Below are 15,632 nucleotides of genomic sequence, written 5' to 3' on the forward strand. Positions count from 1 at the left end.
ATTGAGAGAAATTTGACGGCCACTGCCATTGAACTCATAAAAGTAGTTGCCTGGCTGTCTCTTAGTTCAATACTAACTGGAAAGAGCATACAGACATTAACAGTTACAGCACATTTATACTATGGTACTATGAGTAGTATTGTTGCCACTTCCCAACCTTTAAACAATCTAAATGACTTGGAATACCACCCTTCATTGCTTTCTAATAGTGTACTCTACTCCACCATCTTCTCTGGACTCTTTCTTCCTGCTAGTTGGAGGGATCACAAACAGAGGGAAGTGACATCAGAAAAGGGCAGGTGCCGGCTGGCACTGGAAGCAGCTACAATGATCCATCCATCACCATGCACTGCCCCTTTTTGATGAGTGTCCTGATATACACAGAGGGAGGCTGAGGAATACTTCCAGGTAGTGTCAGAGCTTGCCACTTTGACCTGCTCTTCCAAATTCATATTGGTCTAGCATTATGATGGGCTGCCTCAACAACCCATATGAATGTACAGGAGGCAGGAAGGGACTGGCAAGCTTCCTCATCATCAGTACCAATAGACATTCGACCATAATGACCAGGGGTTTGGAGACTGCTTCACTTTACATCCACAGGCGTTCTTAATAGAGTCTCTTTAAAGCCTGTCCCACGGCAAACCAAAAAACTACCCTTGCACACGGGCTACCCAGGGTCGTATTTATCATTAGACCTCCCGCAGCAGGTAAAGGTGGCGGCTCAGGCTAAACAGATTTCCATTCGTGCCTAGAGGCACCTGAAATGGAAATCCGACCCTGTACAGCAAGGGTTAAGTGCTCGTTTATATCTAGGAGACTGGAGTAAAGCACTATTACTTGATCATCGCTGCCCCGATGGTGAGAGCTTGCCTCTCTCCACTCCAGCTGGTGGAATGTCCCTTAGTGTCCTCAGGTCTAATGCAGGTTGATGGAACATGCAATACATCTGATGATATCAGTGGTCATTAGACTTCCAGAGTAAAATGGCGAAGAGGCTGCGGGGACCACTCTAGCAGCCCAGAGGGAGCCAGTGGGAGCAAGAATCAGGTAAGTAAAATAGCTTCTTTTCTTGTGCCCTAGACATAAACAAACACTTGAACCTTGCAGTATAGGCATAGCCCCACTGTAATGGTAGTCTTCTTGGTTTCCCCAGAGAGGAGCTTTAAAGACATTTCTGCTTTGTGTACTGTAAGTTACCACAGATCTCATTCTTAATAAGAAAACATAATTTATAATACAATTATACAATAACAGTTTCACTTTATAAGCCCTTACAAGCAAAGGTGAGCCCAAACTGACAATATGTTAGCTAGCAGAAGGGCTGACATAAGTTGTTATAGACTGGCTTAAATCTTGTGTGCTGCTCATCGTTAATCACTCTTATATGAAGAACATAAGAAGATTTACTGGTCCCTACTAACCCAGGACACCAGTACTGCCAAGCCACAACACTAACACAGGAACCCTTGTAACTGCATGTATGGCTTTGTTTAATGCTGACCTCTGGGCAAATTTTAAAAGAAAACACCAATTATTATTATTATACAGGATTTATATAGCGCCAACAGTTTGTGCAGCTCTTTACAATATAAAGCGGACATTACAATCACAATACAATTCAAGACAAGATGGTAAGGAGGGCCCTGCCCCTGAGGGAGGGGGGAAAATACATTTAGTTTTGTATTTCTTTAAAAAAATGTTTTTTATTTAAAATGCCAGTATTATAAATACTTTTATTTAGCATGGCTTCTTCCCCGTATAATCACATAAACAGCAGTATTTAAATGTCCTCCATTTACCTGTGCTCACAAGGAACATTTTAATTGGAGGAGAAAGCACAGAGATGACCTCATCTGTCTTTTGCTGCTCCTTTACATTTCAGCCAGGACTGGATGGCAAGAAGTACAAATCATTTGGCATTCAATACAGCCTTAGTATATCTGCATATTTAGCAGTTTGCCTAGAGTTCAGATTTAAGGTCCACGGTCTACAGAGTTTACACCTACAGGTTACTGGCTCCACTATTTGTAAACTGCATCTGGTTATTTTTAATGATTTCACATTGCAGGATTTCAAGCCCCAGCCATATAATAAACAGTGTCAGTCTGTGCAACCAACTGAATATGTGTACTTGTACTCTACAGAATAATGAATAATTTTTAATTACTCCTAAAAGAAAAAGCTTGCATACACATAGGGCCGGTTCACATGGTCGCACAGAACGGGCCTCTGCTTTGCACTTATAAAGCTTTCCAAACACATAGCAAAGCCAATGGCTGTTCTTTACATCAATGGCGAACGATCTTTAACAACTTGTTGACCGCGTTGTTAAACCCACTTCCTGTCCAGTCCATTTTTCAGTATTCCTCGCTGCGGTACTTTGACATTTATTCCGTCATGCAACACTGTACTGAAAATATTTTTATACCATTTTTTGGGGACAGATAGCTTTCTTTTGGTGGTATTTAATCACCACTGGGGGATTTTATTTTTTACTATATAACAAAAAAGCACCAATTAAAAAAAAAACAAAAACGTGTTTTCCTATTCTATGTTATAAAACATTTATTATTACCCAATCTTTTGGTAAAATATAAAAGACGGGGTCACGCCGGGTAAATAGACACCAAACATGTCAAGCCTTAAAATTGCGTGTGCCTGCAAAATCGCAAAAAACTACCACACCTAAAATTGGCCACAGGCGACACTTTAAAAACTTTTACTGCTCATCAGTTTAGTGTTAACAGTGATTAATGGACCTAAAATGATTGCTCTCACTGCGACGTTCGCGGCGTTATGTAACATGTGCGGCACAAGGGGCGCAATAATCGTTTTTGCACGTAGGTGCACCCGAAGCATGTTTGCATGTGTATGAGTGGGTAGGGGACTTTTACTTTTTTTTTTTTCTTTTATATGTGTCAATCTCTTTTTTCTATTTTAAAAGGGAAAAATCAGGAGTCTGTTTCCTAGTCTATGGCACTCAGCTATGTGACCGCATCTTTTTAAAAATTATTTATTAATTACAGGTATTTATATAGCGCTGACAATTTACCTAGAACTTAACATAAAGCTTTGTGAATTAAGTCTATTGTGAGAACAATAACTAAGACGACGGTAAAAAAAAAAACAACTTATTTTGTCTCATTGTATTAACGCGTTCCCTTATAATAATGTAACCGAATACACACGGCCTGTGATCAAAGCTTATTGAATAGAATGAGCTGTGTAAAGAGTGGGATCTATAAAACGTGACAAGAAGTGACTGTGTGTGGTGTGTAGATGTGGATGGCGAGCCATATACAGAACACGATCTCCGCTACACTCCGTACAGCCGCCGTTCTACAATCCCTCCAGCAGGGGGCAGCAGACGACCATCTACTGAGTGTAATCCAATCCTAATTAATAAAACAGATCACACAACCGCAGTTGTACGTCTCGGAGCAGCAAGGTCAATGTATGATTTATTGCAATGCGGGAGATTATGCGTTATTTTTGGATCGTTTGAAGCCAAGGGAGTCAAGGTAGGTGCTGGGAAGAAGCTGGGGTCGTTAGGGGCAATGAGGGGTGAATGCTTTGGCTAGTTATGGACGATGTGTTTTCATGCAATGCACAGGTGTCTGAAAGATTTCCCCATCTCTAATGTGATGTGATGTTGCACGTTGTTGAAGTGACTGTGAGATGGATGCTGAGAGGAGGAGCGCAGGTTTACACAGTGTGGAGAAGACACATGATCTGTCAGATGCCATTGCTGTGTTAATTCTAATGCCTATATGTCGCCTGCATCTGTGTTGCTCTCATTTTTACAATCTCCCTCTGCTTTCTGGATGCAATGCTTTGGATTCCTGCAGGTGCCCTTTAAACCCTGGACTTCTGTAGCTCTTAAAGCCCACAAGGCGACCCTTGAGGTCTGTTGCTCTCTGTGCAGCTTCTTTTCTGGCGATAAGACAGAGCTGATGAGTGTTTAAGAGAGAACACTTTGACTTACAAGGGGACATCTTGATGATAAACCTACATGTGACCTTGAAGAAGCTACTTTGTGTCTTGTGACAAGGGAAATAAGTGTTTCTTCATCTCCCATACATAGACTTGAGTGGTCATCTCTACATGCATGGAAGACATGAGATTGCCAAGGTAAATCGGATCAAAGGACCAAGTCTAGCAAATACAGGATGATGTCTTCAATGGAGCTTTAGATCTGGATCTGTATTCCCCAGCATTCTCTATTAGCAATCTCTGTATAGTAAGTATCCTGTGTGTAAGGTTTGTCTTTGGGGCTGCAGATAGTCTTCCCATGCAGGATTCACTTACTGCAGTGTGCAAAGTGAAATTATTATTCTTGGTGATATAGCACTGCCCTTTGTAGCTGTGTTTGTCACTATTGTCAGGATAAACTTGTCAGATCTGGAGGAGGCTGACCTTGTTATGGGTGCTTGGAAATTGCCTTGCTGACTTTGTGGCGTGCATGTGTAATGTGTATACAGAAGTTAAAGATCACAAATGGGAGGAGTGCAGAGGAAGAGACTGTCATTGGAGTACAAATCATCATCATCTTCACCCTGTGATAGAAGAAGAGGTTATTTTTTTTCCCCACCCCTAAACAGGCTTATCTCTGAGAGCCAAACCCACCTGCTATGGTCTGTGTGAGATGGAGTTGGTGGGACCCTATAAAAGCCCACAACAAGAGGCCTGGTGGCTGACACTGACTCATTGGCGTCCAGAAAAAGGACTTGACCAGCAGGAGCAGCAGAGAGCAGCTGACCATGGCACACTCCTGGGGATATGGTCCTGACAATGGTGAGTGATGGGGACAGGTGGCCCCCTTCCTTTACACCTACTAAGAAGCTCTTCTGAAATGGTCTTGGTATGCTAACTAGTGTCACATTCACTTATTTAATCTCAATATATATATCCAAGGAGCATTGGTGATCATTAAATGGATCACTCATGACACTATTTTTGAATATTGGACCATCAGTAACGGAGTAGATGACAGTATTAGTCTCTTATGCATCCACCTCACCATAAATAGAGTGCCCTGCGTTATTCATTACACTGGATTGCCTTTTCATTAACTTGTAGTGAGTCCCCTCTGGTGTGCAGCAGCAAGAGAAATTAAACTAATTGCATCTGCAAATCTTATAACATCAAGATCTGGTTATCTGATACTTTGGCCGGTAATGTGTCCTCCTACAAATAATGAGACACCGGACAGAAATTCTCAGCACTTCCCTATTTTTTTAACACTAGTACTAAGTGGAAAATATTTATCTTTCGTATTCGTTTTTCCATACTTTGTGAACTTAAGTCACCATTAAAATAAATTCAGAACACAAATTTCAGGATTCCTTAAATGTTTGACCTTGACATCTTACCACTGGTGTAATTGCAAATTCTTTTGCAATATTAACAAACATATCCTATCGGCGGCATTATTTTGACCTATTTTGGGAAATGAATAGGCATTGACAAGGTAATATCATACTGGAATAATGCTTTGAGGATTTTTGTTCTCAGGTCACAAAGTGCAGCAATATCCCTTGAACGAGTTAATAATAGTGTGGACTGTCTGGTGTAGACTCTTACACATCCAATATTAACTTTTAAAGAGGTACTGATTAAACTTTGGATCTTATTGCACCACGCTAGCATTTTCATTGTATTTTGACCTTGAGAAACCTTGTCAGCAGTTATAGTACATTTCTGGTCTCTCATAGCATTTAGATCCCATTGCTGATGGACAGAGGACCATTTCTACTTAAAATGTATCAAATAGTAGAAGTAGAATGGTTCAAATATGTGTTTATATTGTATATCTGCTGTTATATGCCTTACTTGGTTTGTGTACTAAGAAAAAAAATGACAGAATTGAAGATCTGAACATGGAATAATATCATTATTGTTTACTTTTTTTCTTACTTTTTTTTTTTTGCTTGTAGGACCTGACACTTGGCATCATTCCTTCCCTATCGCTGAGGATGATCACCAGTCCCCTATTAACATTGTTACAAGTGAAGCCAAACATGACCCATCACTTCCTCCGTTGATCATAAGCTATGATCCATCAACTGCCAAACTCATCTTAAATAATGGCCATGCCTTCAACGTGGAGTTCGAGGATTCGGATGACAGATCAGGTCAGTTATATTAGAATGCAATGGGAGTGTTAAAGAGCATTGACCTTTATTACGATTATAATGGTTGGCGGCATATTGTTATGGTGGTAGTTCTGACGTAATGCATATGATATCTAGGTGTATAGTACGTACTAAATAAACACACATACAGATTTATTTCTTGGTAAACTCCAGGTAGATAAAATAAATAAATAAATAATTTAACCTATTTATTACAATATGTATTTAAAGACAGAACTAGCATAATATCATAATTTATATCAGTCCTATGCAATCCTCTGCACTGCAGCACTCACACTGGAAGAGGAAGGAACCAGTTAGGATTCTATCGTTTTACTCATGCTATCAGTCAACTGTTTGAGTATGCTGACTGGAGGAGAGTGCAGAGCCATGACCTTATCAGTGTGCTGAATCTACTTCTTTGTCATGTCACAGGCTGAGGGAAAATTGCTGACCATTCTCGAGCAAGCATAAAACTGTATACTTACTTTTCCTGTACTTGTGTGAAAGTTTTAATTCATGTGATCATTTAAATGATAGTAAATACCAGTGTGGCCACCCTCTTGCCTGTGCAAGGGTGCCTGAATTGCAAGACTGGGAGAACATTAGAAGTCACACTTTAAATGTAGGAAGCTTTTAGTCTGGCTGGGGTTCCCTTTAATGACCTGGTGTTTGGTAACATGTGCCGAGCAATTAGATGTCAGTTTTCAGTGAACAGACTATTGAAAACTATTCTCTGATAGGCTGCTATGACCATACCACTGTTCCTTGAACTATTGTAATACACCTCTAGCAGGCTCTCATGATAAGGCCCTGCAACATATAACACTATACATGCAAATTGCAATGTTTAAGAACAGGAAATCAGATTTAATATTTTTCTTCTCTTACAATAGCAAATAAATCGATTGGTTGCCAATGCTATCAGTTACAGGACATTAGCTAGAGGCATTGCACTTTGTGCTGCCTTCAAGTGTGAGTCCATACAAATCTGATATTTCAGGTATTAGTAGACCCCGGAGAGCTGATTCACCCACTGTGTTATTTAATCTCTCAGGAATTCTAGTAGTATGATCTATGTTATCCGATTTACCTTGGCACTGTCCTGTCTTTTATGCATGTGAGTTGGTAAGTGTGCCTGGGTAATAATACTAGGGGGTCTTATTGCCATCCCTGTTGGATTATGCTTTTTATGCTAGGTGCAGACAGAGGCGTCCCCAGGCTGGGAGTCACGCGGTGCGGGCCGCACCCCCTGCACCCTGCTTTTGATGCCACCGGGTGCAGAGAGTTTGGAGTTTAAGTGGTGCCCTTTGTAGTTTAGTTGATACCCTTTATTCATCGTGCAAATATATAAAGCCTGGTAAAGGCATATAAGTAATCCTGAAAGCTTGAAACATTAATAACTTAAGTTAGCCAATAAAGGGTATCACTTCTGCACTAATCAATGGCTAACACATGCACAATAATCTATTACTGTTTTATGCAATGGAGGATGCAGCAACGATAGTAAGACTCCCCATGCTGCAGAAGCAGTAATGAGACATTGAGGTAGAGGGGGCAAAATGGGAACACTAAGTAGAGATCCCATCACAGCTACTGAGTAAAGGATGCCATTGAGTGATTTGACTCCTTAGTGTTTAGAAAGCAGTGAAATATCAGTGGGTGGACTGCCCGTTTAATGAAAAAGCCTGACAGCATATTGTATATGCAGGAGTTTTGCTACAAAAAAACATGCAGGCTCTGTGTTGTATCATTCATGTGGGTTAGTGTGGGCTATATGGAGTACTGTGACTGATTCATGCTCTGTAGGTGTTTTACCTGCCAAGGTTGAATCCTTTAGTTACAGGTGCACACATTTACAAGGTTACTGCTGGCTTATCTGCAATAGATATGGTGTGTACACAAAAGTTATTCAAATCTGTAGCCTGCTACTGTAATATTACCTGCAGTAATACACTACATAGAATGAAACAAAACCTAAACGATATAAATTACTTTCCGCACTGCACTGCTCAATGCAGGCTCCAGCAGAGAAAGCTGTACGAGTGTACTTATCAAACTTATTACAGGTAGCTGTTTGGGGGATTTACTGTTTTAAGGAATACATGCCATTAATTCACAGTGTGTGTCTTGCAAAATTGTTGATTCTAGTACCAAGGGAATTGACAGGCTGAACTTTGATTAAAGGCATAATCCACTTTTGCAAAACACAAATAGATGCACCCAGATTGCAAAAACAAAAACTTTTCATTCATTAATTTTTTTGCATTGAAGCCTGCAAAGTATTGCAACTGTAATCAGTGGATTTCAGTGCAATGCACAGGCTCCTGCAGACTGTTCCTCCAGCCCTAGGTCTGCACCTAGACCTTCAGTTATGGAGCTGGAGAAAGTTATCAATTAACTACAAGTGTGGTGAAGCCACCACCATTTTATTGCACTGAAAACTACAAGTCCCTCTGCCAAGTGAATCTGTGAATGAATGATGTGGCTGCGCAGGCACAGCCACTCGAAATGGGGGGACGACGACCATGGACTATGGTGTACCATGGAACATGGTATGAAAGGTGGAATTAGCCTTTAAGCTAGCTGCTCATACTGTATATTTGGACAGGAACGTCTTTTATGGGAGGATGTTGTAAGACTGATTCACTTATTGACAGGGGAGGACTGGGCTGGAGGGTATTTTCCTGCCACTAGTAAAATATGTTAGGTTGGTAGCCTTTTATGGAGATACTTTACCATTTAGATATGGTTTAAAGTGGTACCCACAATCTGCTGGATGTTAAGAATACCTGCCCCCGGGTTAAACCTCTGATCACAGCTTCTAGTATAGGGAACTCTTCCAGCCCCAACCTCCTTTTCAGCGCTGAGATAAAGTTTGTGGTGTGTCTGAGCGGTATAAAGTATAGTGTAGTAGGTATACTTTTCAGTAGAAGGAAGTGAGAGGTAGGGCCTTGTTTGATTACCTTGTCATTGTTGATATATTGACTAAGGGTGAAGTTACTAGCTTATTAGTTCAGCCAGATTGGTACATCAGAGTCATGGATAGTGTTGACTGCTTTAGGGAGGTTGTGTGAATAACAATATAGGTATAATTTTTATTGTACATGCTAGGTTGCACTTGAAAGGTATGTGTTTTATCACCCAAGATAACTAAACAGCAATAATGTTATTGTTGTCCAACACTTGCATTTTTTACAGTTTGAGATCTGGCAGTTCGTGGGTTAGTAAGGGACTGCAGGAGATGAACTGCAGGACTTGCCAATGGGCAGAATGTCAGTTCTAAAGGTTTTTAGCTGATAGATTTTTGTTCCCCAGGGTACACGTAACTACTTTGCTGCAGGTTATATCAATAAATGGCAGGGCATAGATAAACTTCTCTATGCTATGGAGGAAAATGTAAGCGCAGATCGCAATTCTTAACTCATCATAATACACTTAAGAGCTAGAGAACAATTACATTATGTGTGAAAGTGCTAGATTTAAAACACTTTCAATTTACAAGGCGGCAGCAGCCACAGGTACATGAATCATTTATACCAGAGCCTTTGTACAGCTTCTCCTGGCTGCAGTAGTGGAGCTAAACTCTTCAGCACACAAATAAAATGAACTGTTCCCAGGAAGTTCTGCCTCCTTCCTATGATGGATGCTTTCAATGGCATGATGCCACTTTCACTGTTACAGTCAGGGGAAAGACACAGGGATTTGTGACTTAAAGTGACATTAAACCCTCAGATTTTTTAACATAAAACAATACTGTAATGTGTGCCTTACTGTAATCCATGGTTGTTTCCCTTCTCTTTGCTGCTTTTCCTTTTAAATCCTCATGTCTTCTCATGCTTGGGGAGAACTTCCCTTTTCAGCTCAGGGCCTCTTCCTGTAGTGCTGGCTCAGGTTACAAACCTATACAAACGTATGCACAGACACCGTGTATCCATTCCTGAGACAAGGCAGTCTGCTGCAAAACAGAAGTTCTGCCAAGCATGAGAACAGATACAGATTTAAAAGGAAGAGCAGCAAAGAGAAGGGAAACAACCATGGATTACAGTAAGGCACACATTACAGTATTGTTTTATGTTAAAGAATCTGAGGGTTAAATGTCACTTTAAGGAAAATAGACCTAATAGCAGCTGCCAACTGTGCTGTCCCTATTGGTACATAACTGGTGTAACTTATAAGACTACCCCTTTATAAATTGTAAGCTGCCTTCCAGCATGTCTCCCACTGTGTTGTTTTCTGGCAGACATGGTGGATATTAACACCACCTATATGCTAGGCTATCTTTGGGTTTATATGTTGATTTATGGTCTCTGTATATACTTAACTGACATTGGAGGGCATTGGGAATTTATTTATGACCGCACAGGTGTCTGTTTATTATTATTAAAGCCTCTTGTAAAAAATGAATTGTTATCAATTTAGATTTATACACAGCTGTGTTAAATTGTCGAATCAGGATTCTAATAGGCTCTCATTAGTGAGCTATATAACACACCGATGCAAGACACTGACTACACGCCCCTCTGAGGAAGCCCCAGTGGTTTGGGGGGAAACACGTAAGGGTCAGCGTGTGTTTCAGACTCCCCTTGTATACCCGCTTTACCTCACCCACGGTCGAGTGAAGGAAACAACTTTCTCATTGTCGATTGACAGGACAGGACAGAACGAAAACCCTTTAACCGCTGTTATCTCGTAACTGCAGTGAAATCTGTAGGAAACTGAACCGAGATTGAGAACAGCTTGTGGGCTGAGGTTGCTCCATCCTACCATCCACCTTTCAGCCCAGTGTGTCTTTATTCACTTCGCTGTGCGGCCGCACATGCTGGAAACAACCCCCGGATTATTTTCTGGATTAGAAGTGATCGACACCCGCTGATCAGTGTGAGCTCAATTGAGCAGGGAGTGACACGCTCATCGGAGCCTCCAGACAAACAAGGATAACTACTATCTGGAGTCACAATCCCACACTAAGATACACCTCACAGAATTTACTCCATCCACGTTTAAACAGGGGACCCTACAAGGACTGTCCCTCATCGCAAACCACACAGGTTGTGAGTACGCTCTGATACATTGTATCCGTCTTTAAAACACATCAATGTGTATATATTAGTGACTATTTACCACTGAGGTGGTCTCTAGATTATCACTCGTATTACTATAAGTGGAATTTCAAGGGGATGTCTTTTTACTTGTTTTTAGATGTCTTGTTATATTGGATCCTATGTGTATTTTTCTTTAATTGTCATTAAATATATTTTTTTATACATCATTACCATTTTGTGTCACCTGTTTACCTGATCAGCTCCAATATAGGGATTTCTTTGTTTGGGGAACCTTCTTTTTTGAATTAGTTTACGGAAACCCTGGAGACTGATATAGATCACATATTATAATCTGTTTATAGCGTAACTCCTTACTCCCCTTGTTGTTTCTATTTTAACTTATAAGACTCTTGAGTGCATGGTTTATGAGAACAGGTAAAAGCAAATTCTGAAATTGGATTGGTATCTCTAGCCAAAACTTTTTTTTTCCCTAGCTTGGAATAAAGTAGCGGACCTACATATTTTTTGTGTCTCATTGGGGAGACTGTCACTCTCTTTCCCTTCCATAGGTACCACAACAAGCCAGTTAGCAGGTATCCCCATTGGAAGATTTCCCCTCACTTCCTGTAAAATGTTTGTCCCATTGGCAATAGCTTCCAGGATAAATAGAGAAGGTAAATCTCTCCAACAAAGATACAAACAGCTATAAAACTTGACAGAGATTCTAATAATCTATCCAAAATCACAAAAAAGTTTGGCTAAAGATAAACTTTAAGATCAAGAGCCAATGGATATATTGAAAACCTTGACAAAAACGGATCCATCTATGACAAGAGGGGTGGGATATACCTGCACACTAGTTAGAAAACCTGGAGTGTGTTTACCTTGCCAAAATGGCCTACCCACAAGGACCCCTATACATGAATCAGTTCCCATCAAAATGTAGCTACTTGACCATTAGTCATTTACGAGCCTTATTTCCTTAGCTTTAAACTCCTTGTATTATTTTCCCAGAATGCAACACGTTCTGTGAATGGTCATGTGCAGATTGCCAAAATCTGTTTATGTCACTTGTGATCATCCTGCTACTAAATGTTACAATTAGGCAACAATGGAGTGTAGCATGTAGAAGCTATCAATAAATTACTGATGAGGATTGTGTTTGTGGATCGTATTTCTAAGATACTTTGTACAGAAAAAAATGTTTTTTCATTTCCTTTTTTGCATTAGGAATCGTTTTCAGACATTATTTCTCCTTTATATTTTAGTGTAAAATTATCAGAACCTTTAATCCCTGAGCCAATCCAACCAACTCTGATCAAAATTCATCAGTAGTAGGGCAGGGGTGGACAAATTAATATGGAATTTAGGAGCCAGTCTGTCCAATTCAGCCAGCAGGTTTTTTTTAGGAGCAAGCTCCACTGATAACAACTAGAGAAAACCTTAAAGTTGGGATTCAGGTCAGCCTTGGCTCCAGGGATTTGCCCAGCCCTGTAGTAGGGTCAAGTGCATTCAGCGCCTATATCTCTGAGCTCTCCCCTTTTGGAATTGGGAATGTCACCAAGATGCTGATGGCTGAGACTTATATGTTTCCTACTTGCACAGAAAAAAACTACATAGACTGGTATAGGTGTATCTCAGAACATTTCAGCTTTACACATCAGTGATAGACAAAAGTGTAATTATAATACAAACAGTGTATTTCTCGCTGAATGCACTCGGCATGTGAAGCTTTTGTAATGCGGCTTTCATAACAGCTTGTATGTTCCCCAGATAGACATACAGCTCATAGTGGATGCAATAAAGCAAGAAGTAATTGATTCTGCTAATTGATTTCCCTATGGTGGAGAAAAATGTTAAACCTGAACAAATGTAAAACAAAAGTGAGTGAGAAGGAAACCCCCCTGTGTCAGATCACAGAACCTCACACAAGCTACGGGATGGTAAGGAATGGTGCTGCAATAAAACCAACCAGAGTGTTCCATTGAGCCACTTATTACTGTTATTTATGTTAGCTGCACAGCAATACGCTCCTGCTGAGAGATTCAATAAAAACATGTCCGAAGAAGAGAGTTTGCCATAAGTAATGTTGCCTATAATACCTAATGAGTGTCCTTGTCTATGCAATGTTTTTTTAAGTTAAATGTTCATGTTATGGGCTCATGTAGATGGGTATCATTAGTCAGCAGTTGCTTATTGCATTCAAATGCAACACTGCTCAAATGTATGTGTTCAAATGTAAAATGTAGCAAAAGGTTGCTTTTGACCTTCTTTACATGCAGTGCAAAGGCATTTCAACAGGAACTACTGCATCTAAAGAAGTGCAATGTAATGTAGGCCAAACGCAGCCTCATAACTTTCATCCATACTACATGGTTCAAGTAAATGAGAATCGTATTGCCTGCATTTGAAACACACGTTGAAGACTGGAAAACAATGTCCATCTACACAAGCTATAAAGCTAACCAAACATAAACCACCATTTTTGGGTAGCATGGTCTGGAACAGATCTGTCCATGCTGATTGAAGATTAATTCTTACTGATGTGAGAGGTCTTGGTATAATTCGTGTACAGTTGTAATAGAACTGCAAACACACACCTAAGGGCCTGTGTTGATGGGCTTTGGGCTTGTGTCATTGGCATCAGTTTGAGATGCATCATTCAAAATTCATTGACAGGTGACTTTAACCTGCAGTGGACCTCCTTCTGACCTGCATTTGTCCTGCTTCAAAGTGAGTTTTACATTCTTATAGACTTGTACGTGATTGCAAAACACACTTGAAATGAACAAAGGTCCGGCAACATAAGCCCTAAAACAATAATGCCTTTCTGCTAGAATAACATGCAAGAGAACGAATAACAATTAGTGAAGTCTATATGCATGGAAGACAACATTCTATGTAGGTGCTATGTGCAGCTTTAAGGACACCAGTACTGAGAGAATATTGAGGCTGCCATTTCTGATCATTGTCAGTGCCTACAGTACTTTCTGAGGTACTACCCAGAAATAATTCTGCAGATCTAGAGTTCAGACTTAGCCCAGACTTTATGATCAGTCAGCGATGGCAGTTCGGCGGGTTTATCTACAGGTCCCCTTTGATAACTGGTGAGGGGTGATGTGGAGAATTTACTAGTCACAAAGATTTTTTGCATTGGTATTTGGGAAATAAAAGTTGCGAATTTTGTATACCGATTTGCTGAAAGCTTAAACGGCAACTTCTCATTTTATGAGTGTGATGGGATGACTGTGATGGGAAGACTTGGCTTGCTAGAGATACTGGCATTCATAATGTGGTTGTGGACAGCTAAGGTTGTGTTAACTCTGCAGTTTTTAATTGATTGCAATCACAGATTTTCCAAGAACATACTACATGCATAATATACAGATAAGGTTCCTCATGTGTCTCTTGCAGTGATATATATAGTACAGTATGGAGATTTTATAGTATATTAGAACCACTGGAAATACTCAGAGCTGATATTTATTTGCATTTCGTATATGAATCCCTGTGACCCTACATTTAAAAATAAATGGATATATGAGAAATATGTGGAAAGATACAGTATATGTACTTCCAAACAAAGCATCCTGGTATGTATTCTATGTAGCAAAATGCAACACAATAAGCGCAACTCATAAAAACCTGTGCATAGTTTCATTATCCTCATCAGCAGCCAGGCGAGTTCTAGCATTTCTGTATTACAACCGAAGGAACAAAAAATAACTTATGATAGGTTGCTAAGGTCTTCATTCCTGATGATACTCTTTGCCAGGATTTTGTCATGTAACTAAATATAATATATTAGATCATGGTTTCACAGACCATAGACAGAAAAACAAGATTATGCTACCAGGACTTTATATTAAGCAATAGCAACAGTAAAACATAATCTTATTATAAAAGACATGTCCAAGTATCTTAAAAACGTTTTACGATACTTCGACATATCTTTCAGAAAAAAAGTATTAATAACACAGAATTATATTTTTTAGAAATTTGTTAATGTATATTTTGATTATTTTCTACTGTTGCTATCACTAAAGTCCCATGTCTATTTGTTTTTTCTATATTGTGAAAGATCAGGAATTTATTCATGCAGCATTGTAAAATTACTGAAACTCCTACTTTAAATATTGGAATTTAACTTTCCCTTTCACAAAATTGTATTGAGTATTTTCCAGATAGGAAGCAGTAACTGAGTGTATAATACATATAGTGTAACAGAGTAATATCACATGAAATGCAGTTTACACAGCAATCATATAGGAACATCAAAAACATGTTTGAATTATATATGAACAACGAATACATATAAGATAATAAAATATATAGGATAAATAACTTAAAATAACTTTTTTTTTTTTATTGGGATGTCAGCCTAGCAACCGTAATTATGGTATGTGTGTGTGTGTGTGTGTGTGTGTGTATATATATATATATATATATA

General features: G+C 39.6%; 1 protein-coding gene across 1 annotated transcript in view; it reads left to right on the top strand.

Moving 5' to 3' along the window:
* The first annotated feature begins 3,421 nt into the window (after positions 1-3,421).
* Positions 3,422-15,632, top strand: part of LOC108786473 (carbonic anhydrase 2-like) — a 41,750-nt gene continuing 29,539 nt past the window's right edge. Inside the window, exons 1-3 of the mRNA XM_018555779.1 lie at positions 3,422-3,524; positions 4,605-4,797; positions 5,940-6,137. Of these exons, the coding sequence (XP_018411281.1) occupies positions 4,764-4,797; positions 5,940-6,137 (232 nt within the window). The 5' untranslated portion in view covers positions 3,422-3,524; positions 4,605-4,763. The remainder of the gene's footprint in view (positions 3,525-4,604; positions 4,798-5,939; positions 6,138-15,632) is intronic.

Source organism: Nanorana parkeri, unplaced genomic scaffold (assembly GCF_000935625.1).
Source record: "Nanorana parkeri isolate BGI_ZX_2015 unplaced genomic scaffold, ASM93562v1 scaffold213, whole genome shotgun sequence".
Lineage (NCBI taxonomy): Eukaryota > Metazoa > Chordata > Amphibia > Anura > Dicroglossidae > Nanorana > Nanorana parkeri.